At 38.8% G+C, this 10000-nt stretch overlaps 1 protein-coding gene across 1 annotated transcript in view; it reads right to left on the reverse strand.

Annotated features, from left to right (window-relative positions):
* Positions 1 to 10000, reverse strand: part of LOC138866967 (uncharacterized) — a 10124-nt gene that overhangs the window by 19 nt on the left and 105 nt on the right. The window contains exons 2-7 of the mRNA XM_070141347.1: positions 9729 to 9834; positions 9470 to 9586; positions 9182 to 9297; positions 8856 to 9003; positions 8025 to 8177; positions 1 to 134 (exon numbers count right to left, since the gene is read on the reverse strand). The exon at positions 1 to 134 is cut by the window's left edge and continues 19 nt beyond it. Coding sequence (XP_069997448.1) covers positions 28 to 134; positions 8025 to 8177; positions 8856 to 9003; positions 9182 to 9297; positions 9470 to 9586; positions 9729 to 9834 — 747 coding nt within the window. The 3' untranslated portion in view covers positions 1 to 27. The remainder of the gene's footprint in view (positions 135 to 8024; positions 8178 to 8855; positions 9004 to 9181; positions 9298 to 9469; positions 9587 to 9728; positions 9835 to 10000) is intronic.

Consider the following 10000-nt stretch of genomic DNA (forward strand, 5'->3'; position numbering starts at 1 on the left):
CGAGTGCGAGCCTGCTGGGGACGGGGCTCAGCTGCAGCGAGGGAACCAGAGGACCCACTCGTCGCCGGGAACCACGGTGACGCTGATCAGCTGTTGACCGGGTGCGCTGCTCCAAGCCTTCATCCAGCACTGGTCTGCAGGATGAACGAGTCCGTGTGAGACAAATGGTATCCGGATAAAGATATTTTTTTCCGCCTATGCGATTGGGAAATGGTATCCGAATAAAGTTATTTTTTCCCGCCTATGCGATTTGGGAAATGGTATCCGAATAAAGTTATTTTTTCCCGCCTATGCGATTTGGGAAATGGTATCCGAATAACGTTATTTTTTCCGCCTATGCGATTTGGGAAATGGTATCCGAATAAAGTTATTTTTTTCCCGCCTATGCGATTTGGGAAATGGTATCCGAATAAAGTTGTTTTTTTCCCGCCTACGCGATTTGGGAAATGGTATCCGGATAAAGTTATTTTTTTCCCGCCTACGCGATTTGGGAAATGGTATCCGGATAAAGTTATTTTTTTCCCGCCTACGCGATTTGGGAAATGGTATCCGGATAAAGTTATTTCTTCCCGCCTATGCGATTTGGGAAATGGTATCCGAATAAAGTTATTTTTTTCCCGCCTATGCGATTGGGAAATGGTATCCGAATAAAGTTATTTTTTCCCGCCTATGCGATTTGGGAAATGGTATCCGGATAAAGTTATTTTTTTCCCGCCTATGCGATTGGGAAATGGTATCCGAATAAAGTTATTTTTTCCCGCCTATGCGATTGGGAAATGGTATCCGAATAAAGTTATTTTTTCCCGCCTATGCGATTGGGAAATGGTATCCGGATAAAGTTATTTTTTCCCGCCTATGCGATTTGGGAAATGGTATCCGAATAAAGTTATTTCTTCCCGCCTATGCGATTTGGGAAATGGTATCCGAATAAGGTTATTTTTTCCCGCCTATGCGATTCGGAAATGGTATCCGAATAAAGTTATTTTTTCCCGCCTATGCGATTTGGGAAATGGTATCCGAATAAAGTTATTTCTTCCCGCCTATGCGATTGGGAAATGGTATCCGGATAAAGTTATTTTTTCCCGCCTATGCGATTTGGGAAATGGTATCCGAATAATTTTTTTCCCGCCTTTGCGATTTGGGAAATGGTATCCGAATAAAGTTATTTTTTCCGCCTATGCGATTTGGGAAATGGTATCCGAATAAGGTTATTTTTTCCCGCCTATGCGATTGGGAAATGGTATCCGAATAAAGATATTTTTTTCCCGCCTATACGATTTGGGAAATGGTATCCGAATAAAGTTATTTTTTCCCGCCTATGCGATTTGGGAAATGGTATCCGAATAAAGTTATTTTTTCCCGCCTATGCGATTGGGAAATGGTATCCGGATAAAGTTATTTTTTTCCGCCTATGGGATTTGGGAAATGGTATCCGAATAAGGTTATTTTTCCCGCCTATGCGATTTGGGAAATGGTATCCGGATAAAGTTATTTTTTCCCGCCTATGCGATTTGGGAAATGGTATCCGGATAAAGTTATTTTTTCCCGCCTATGCGATTTGGGAAACGGTATCCGGATAAAGTTATTTTTTCCGCCTATGCGATTTGGGAAATGGTATCCGGATAAAGTTATTTTTTCCCGCCTATGCGATTGGGAAATGGTATCCGAATAAAGTTATTTTTTCCCGCCTATGCGATTTGGGAAATGATATCCGAATAAAGTTATTTTTTCCCGCCTATGCGATTTGGGAAATGGTATCCGAATAAAGTTATTTTTTTCCGCCTATGCGATTTGGGAAATGGTACCCGAATAAAGTTATTTTTTCCCGCCTATGCGATTTGGGAAATGGTATCCGGATAAAGTTATTTCTTCCCGCCTATGCGATTGGGAAATGGTATCCGGATAAAGTTATTTTTTCCGCCTATGCGATTGGGAAATGGTATCCGAATAAAGTTATTTTTTCCCGCCTATGCGATTTGGGAAATGGTATCCGGATAAAGTTATTTTTTTCCCGCTTATTCGATTTGGGAAATGGTATCCGGATAAAGTTATTTCTTCCCGCCTATGCGATTGGGAAATGGTATCCGGATAAAGTTATTTTTTTCCCGCCTATGCGATTTGGGAAATGGTATCCGAATAGTTATTTTTTTCCCGCCTATACGATTGGGAAATGGTATCCGGATAAAGATATTTTTCCCGCCTATGCAATTTGGGAAATGGTATCCGAATAAAGTTATTTTTTCCCGCCTATGCGATTTGGGAAATGGTATCCGAATAAAGTTATTTTTTTCCCGCTTATTCGATTTGGGAAATGGTATCCGGATAAAGTTATTTTTTTCCCGCCTTTGCGATTGGGAAATGGTATCCGAATAAAGTTATTTTTTCCCGCCTATGCGATTGGGAAATGGTATCCGGATAAAGTTATTTTTTCCGCCTATGCGATTGGGAAATGGTATCCGAATAAAGTTATTTTTTCCGCCTATGCGATTGGGAAATGGTATCCGAATAAAGTTATTTTTTCCGCCTATGCGATTTGGGAAATGGTATCCGAATAAAGTTATTTTTTTCCGCCTATGCGATTGGGAAATGGTATCCGGATAAAGTTATTTTTTCCGCCTATGCGATTGGGAAATGGTATCCGGATAAAGTTATTTTTTTCCCGCCTTTGCGATTGGGAAATGGTATCCGAATAAAGTTATTTTTTCCCGCCTATGCGATTGGGAAATGGTATCCGAACAAAGTTATTTTTTCCGCCTATGCGATTTGGGAAATGGTATGGTATCCGAATAAAGTTATTTTTCCCGCCTATACGATTTGGGAAATGGTATCCGAACAAAGTTATTTTTTCCCGCCTATGCGATTGGGAAATGGTATCCGGATAGTTATTTTTTCCCGCCTATGCGATTTGGGAAATGGTATCCGAATAAAGTTATTTTTTCCGTCTATACGATTGGGAAATGGTATCCGGATAAAGTTATTTTTTTCCGTCTATGCGATTTGGGAAATGGTATCCGAATAAAGAAGTTTTTTTCCGCCTATGCGATTGGGAAATGGTATCCGAATAAGGTTATTTTTTTCCCGCCTATGCGATTTGGGAAATGGTATCCGAATAAGGTTATTTTTTTCCGCCTATGCGATTTGGGAAATGGTATCCGGATAAAGATATTTTTTCCCGCCTATACGATTTGGGAAATGGTATCCGGATAAAGTTATTTTTCCCGCCTATGCGATTGGGAAATGGTATCCGAATAAAGTTATTTTTTCCCGCCTATGCGATTTGGGAAATGGTATCCGGATAAAGTTATTTTCTTCCCGCCTATGCGATTGGGAAATGGTATCCGGATAAAGTTATTTTTTCCCGCCTATGCGATTTGGGAAATGGTACCCGAACAAAGTTATTTTTTCCCACCTATGCGATTGGGAAATGGTATCCGAATAAAGTTATTTTTTCTGCCTGTGCGATTGGGAAATGGTATCCGAATAAAGTTATTTTTTCTGCCTGTGCGATTGGGAAATGGTATCCGAATAAAGATATTTTTTCCCGCCTATACGATTGGGAAATGGTATCCGAATAAAGTTATTTTTCCCGCCTATGCGATTGGGAAATGGTATCCGGATAAAGTTATTTTTTCCGTCTATGCGATTTGGGAAATGGTATCCGAATAAAGATTTTTTCCCGCCTATGCGATTTGGGAAATGGTATCCGAATAAAGTTATTTTTTCCCGCCTATGCGATTTGGGAAATGGTATCCGGATAAAGTTATTTTTTCCCGCCTATGCGATTTGGGAAATGGTATCCGAATAAAGTTATTTTTTCCCGCCTATGCGATTTGGGAAATGGTATCCGGATAAAGTTATTTTTTCCCGCCTATGCGATTTGGGAAATGGTATCCGAACAAAGTTATTTTTTCCGCCTATGCGATTTGGGAAATGATATCCGAATAAAGTTATTTTTTCCCGCCTATGCGATTTGGGAAATGGTATCCGAATAAAGTTATTTTTTCCCGCCTATGCGATTGGGAAATGGTATCCGGATAAAGTTATTTTTTTCCGTCTATGCGATTGGGAAATGGTATCCGAATAAAGTTATTTTTTCCCGCCTATGCGATTCGGGAAATGGTATCCGAATAAAGATATTTTTTCCCGCCTATGCGATTGGGAAATGGTATCCGGATAAAGTTATTTTTTCCGCCTATGCGATTGGGAAATGGTATCCGGATAAAGTTATTTTTTCCGCCTGTGCGATTTGGGAAATGGTATCCGAATAGTTATTTTTTCCGCCTATGCGATTGGGAAATGGTATCCGAATAAAGTTATTTCTTCCCGCCTATGCGATTTGGGAAACGGTATCCGAATAAAGTTATTTTTTCCCGTCTATGCGATTGGGAAATGGTATCCGAATAAAGTTATTTTTTCCGCCTATGCGATTGGGAAATGGTATCCGAATAAAGATATTTCTTCCCGCCTATGCGATTGGGAAATGGTATCCGAACAAAGTTATTTTTTCCGCCTATGCGATTTGGGAAATGGTATCCGAATAAAGTTATTTTTTCCCGCCTATGCGATTGGGAAATGGTATCCGGATAAAGTTATTTTTTCCCGCCTACGCGATTTGGGAAATGGTATCCGAATAAAGAAGTTTTTTTTCCGCCTATGCGATTTGGGAAATGGTATCCGAATAAAGTTATTTTTTTCCGCCTATGCGATTTGGGAAATGGTATCCGAATAAAGTTATTTTTTCCCGCCTATGCGATTTGGGAAATGGTATCCGGATAAAGTTATTTTTTCCCGCCTACGCGATTTGGGAAATGGTATCCGAATAAAGAAGTTTTTTTCCCGCCTATGCGATTTGGGAAATGGTATCCGAATAAAGTTATTTTTTTCCGCCTATGCGATTTGGGAAATGGTATCCGAATAAAGTTATTTTTTCCCGCCTATGCGATTTGGGAAATGGTATCCGAATAAGGTTATTTTTTTCCGCCTATGCGATTGGGAAATGGTATCCGGATAAAGTTATTTTTTCCCGCCTATGCGATTGGGAAATGGTATCCGAACAAAGTTATTTTTTCCCGCCTATGCGATTGGGAAATGGTATCCGAACAAAGTTATTTTTTCCCGCCTATGCGATTGGGAAATGGTATCCGAATAAAGATATTTTTTCCGCCTATGCGATTGGGAAATGGTATCCGGATAAAGTTATTTTTTCCCGCCTATGCGATTGGGAAATGGTATCCGGATAAAGTTATTTTTTCCCGCCTATGCGATTTGGGAAATGGTATCCGAATAAGGTTATTTTTTCCCGCCTATGCGATTGGGAAATGGTATCCGGATAAAGTTATTTTTTCCCGCCTATGCGATTTGGGAAATGGTATCCGAATAAAGATATTTTTTCCGTCTATGCGATTTGGGAAATGGTATCCGAATAAAGATATTTTTTCCGTCTATGCGATTTGGGAAATGGTATCCGAATAAAGTTATTTTTTCCCGCCTTTGCGATTGGGAAATGGTATCCGAATAAAGTTATTATTTTTTTCCGCCTATGCGATTTGGGAAATGGTATCCGGATAAAGTTATTTTTTCCCGCCTATGCGATTGGGAAATGGTATCCGGATAAAGTTATTTTTTCCCGCCTATGCGATTTGGGAAATGGTATCCGAATAAAGTTATTTTTTCCCGCCTATGCGATTTGGGAAATGGTATCCGAATAGTTATTTTTTCCGCCTATGCGATTTGGGAAATGGTATCCGAATAAAGATTTTTTCCGCCTATGCGATTGGGAAATACGCGCCTCCGTCGGGTATTTTTTCTGAAGGTGAAGCGAGCGGCGTTGCATCGTCAGGAGCGCTGTTGCAGTTGTGATTTACGTCGCGCGAGTGAAAGTACGTACCAACTGCACCATTACATGTACACAGCGTCCATTACGGATGTCGAATCTACGGTTATTAAATGCATTTTGGATGAAAGCGCTTTGCGATATAATTGAAAGCTTATTTCATGATAAAATAATGAAGAATATCACTGGTTATAGTACATATTACCTTACTCGTATGTGAATTGTACATTAGCACAGTATATCAGTACATAAATTATTCATAAACTATCTATGTACTGCGTTCGAGTGTGCCATTAATTCATATTTACATTTGTATTTTGAGAATTTCTGAGCACTATAGTACCATGCTAATATTAGAATAAATCATATTATTTAATCAGCTCTAAATTTAAATGGGTCTCGCCTTATTTTTGTGATGAAGTTGTATTTCAAAATAATCAGTTTTATTGCATGATCGGAAACGGACGGGTCCACACACACACACCACGAAAAATTCGCAGAGAAAAGATTGAATTACTCTCTTTATATAAATCCTCAAAACAGCACTGCTTAAGAGAAAAAAGAAAAAAGAAAGAAAGAAGAAGAAGAAAAGAAAAAAAAGAAAGAAAAGAAAGAAAGAAAGAAAGAAAAGATAAGAAAAGAAAGAAAGAAAGAAAGAAAGAAAGAAAAAGAAAGAAAAAGAAAGAAAAAAAAGTTATATATATATATATATATATATATATATATATATATATATATATATATATATATATATATATATATGTGTGTGTGTGTGTGTGTGTGTGTGTGTGTGTGTGTGTGTGTGTGTGTGTGTGTGTGTGTGTGTGTGTGTGTGTGTGTGTGTATAAAACGATAGAGACAGGTAATAACCAACACCAGCATGTAATCTAACACAAATCACGATTTAAAGAATAGAGCGTCAAGGTTATTATGTTTTTTTGTTTTTTTTTTAGCCTTTACTTGCTGTTGTACTTTCTGTTGTTTCTGTTGTTTCTGTTGTAGTTAGGCGTTCTCTACATTTTTTTGCCTGCTCTCTCCCGTCACAGCTTCAGTCGGGAAACACGAAACCTTTTTATCTCTAATCTCAAAACCATATATTTCTCCATCACAGGAACAGCTTATCTTGGCATTCACCATCACGCTAAATATACGGTTATCATTTAATTGATTTTATAACGTTTATATTCTGTTTCAGGAATGATTGACACGTGATTGTTGACGAAGAAAATGCAATTAAATCACGGAAAAACGGAATCAGAGGCTTATTAAAGGTATTACTGTGGAGTCGGATTCTGTTATTGCTGTTCTCACTGTGGTTATTATCTTGTTATCATGATTATCATTATGTTATTAGTATCATTATTGTTATTGTTGTTGTTATCATTATTAGTATTATTATCATTGTTAATATTATTCTTATTCTCCTTTTTGTCATTATTATCTTCAACATCATCATTATTACTAGTAGCATTATTATTATTATTTTTATTATTATTATTATTATTATTATTATTATTATTATCATTATTATCATTATTATCATTATTAATGTTCGTATTATAATCTATATCATTATTGTCATCATTATTATTATTATGATTTTTATTGTTACTATTATCCTTATTATTCACATCATCATTATTACTACTTTTCCATCATCATCATCCCCATTATCACTATTATTGTTATTATTATTATCTTTATTTATATTACCATTGCTATTGGCACTGTTATTATCAATATTATTATCATTACTATTATTGTTATCATTATCGTTATCATTAATATCTTCATTATTTTTTATCATCATTATCATTATGATATTAATAATGATGATGCTGATGATGATGATAATGATAATAATGATAATAATGATAATAATGATAATAATAATGATGATGATGATGATGATGATGATGATGATGATGATGATGATGATGATGATGATGATGATGATGATGATGATGATTGATAATAATAATAATAATAATAATAATAATATCATTATTGCTATGATACTGATCATTACCATCATCGCTATTATATTTATCATTATCTTCTCATCTTTAATATGACTTTTACAATATTTTGGATCGATGAACCTTAGCAATAAAGAAAATGATTTCTGTTAATGGTTAGCAAGGAAAAAATCAGCATTTCTTTGAACATATGAACAATTTCTGGCACCCACCATTCCCCGACTCTATGTATTTGCACAAGAGTCCGCGGCAGTTGAAGTCCAGGCACTCCTGAAACACCTCCTGGTAAGGCCTGACGACGCCTTCCCACAGCAGGATGTTCTCCAGGTAGTGGTCCTCTCCGTAAATCATCCCATGTTTGCAAGCTGTGGGAGCGAGATGTTGCAAAATCGTTTGTGTCAAGGGAGATCGAGCCTTATAAGGGTAATTGGTCAGCTTTAGGACAAAACGAGGTTTTTTTTTCAGGTTATTTCAAGGCATCGCAAAAGGCTTCTTGATGATCATGTGGGAGTAAAATAATAAGAGTAATGAAAATACGATAACAATTCGTGTTAAAGATCCTTGGGATGAGTGGCAGAAAAAGATAAAATCGTTCAAAATTATTTGTTTTAAAATATCCACATTATTTGGGGCAAGTACCATTACGAGTGAGGAATAACGTCCGTAAGGGTTAATAAACCTTGCCCTCAAGTGCTTCCCGGAAGGAAAAAGTGCTAATCCACACTCCGAGACAGACTCCTTAGATCTTCCTCTTTAACTGAGCGGTTGGCAGTTCTAGCAGAATTTGTAAAAGAGAAAGAAAGAAAGAAAGAAAAAATACATATCTTAATATTTGTGTGATTTTTCCTGGATCATAACGCTGAACTAAATTTTCACCTAATAATACGGCCACACGTGTCTAGATCCGCATGCTACTGTATTTACATCCCTTTATTACCTTCAAAATCGCTGAAATATTTAGAAACTTCACGGAACACTTTTTTGTGAAATTTCAAATACCCAAAGAGCACACAAGCGAGGAACCATACAAGAGGACTACTTACTTGTCCGTCCAGCATTTCGTTCGGCGAGCAGCCAGGCGTGGCGCGAGCACATGTAGAAGTCGAGGTCGTACCTGAACTTCTGGTAGGTGGGCTGCTCGTAGCTCACGCACACGCTGTCCGCGGGGCAAGGGCTGCTCGCGCACGGGTCCTGAAGGGAAACCGTACTCGAAGTGAGCAGAATTAAAGGCAGGGATGCCAGCGGTATAGAGCCTATATGATCAAGGTAACAACAACGGCTGACTCAGACTCTGCTCCGCATATGAGACTCTCTTTGTGTGGAAAAGTAGAGTGTATTCTCTTTCATAACTATCATGGATGTGCCTCACCACTATGTGCTGCTGGTGTGGGTAATGCTGCCTGTAGTAAGTCCAATCTGGGTCGCTGGTCAGGTCAGAATCTCTGATCGAAGCCGATGACAGGAGCTCACACATGAATTCCCTTCCTGTGCAAAACTCATCAATATATTTGTTCACGTTTGTCATTTATTCAGAATCAATCACTTCACTTGCTTGTCCTTTACTTTAAGACCGATGATTATGCACATATGGCTGTGTTGATTGCCTTGGCCTTCCGCTATGAAGCAATCACCACGCGTTCAGCAGCCTAAGACTCACCGTTGTAGTTGAAGGCAACGCATTCCGGCCTCAGTCTGCAGAGGGCGGCGCATCTGGTGCGGCTGAAGGGCGTGGACAGGAGGACGATGCCTGCCCCGGCGAACTTCTTGCCCGCGCCTTAAGGGAGAGAGAGAAAGCCTTTCGGCCAAGACCCTCGGCCACTCGCTGGCTATCCCGTGCTGTATGAATTGCAATTTGTGTATCGTATCATATTCTTACAAGTATCTATTATGCCTTCAGACGCACTCAAAGGGCTCACCTCCGGCGCGGAACATGGCGACGTCGCTCCCGAGGCCGAGGCCGGAGGCGAGGAGCAGGCCGAGGAGAACCGCAGACCGCGGGTTCGGCGTCTCCTGCGCTCGCTTCTGCGGGAGAAAACGGCAGGTGTTTATGGCGCAAATCCGAGCAATTCACGCCTACTTGATAGGATCCATTATTGGGTGCAGGAAAACGATGGAGCTGAGGAGAAGTAGATGGCGTAATCATTGTAAATAGACATGATTTTGCTAATTTATGCAAATGCATATTGGA

This window comes from Penaeus vannamei, chromosome 28 (genome assembly GCF_042767895.1).
Source record: "Penaeus vannamei isolate JL-2024 chromosome 28, ASM4276789v1, whole genome shotgun sequence".
In the NCBI taxonomy this organism is placed as follows: Eukaryota; Metazoa; Arthropoda; class Malacostraca; order Decapoda; family Penaeidae; genus Penaeus; species Penaeus vannamei.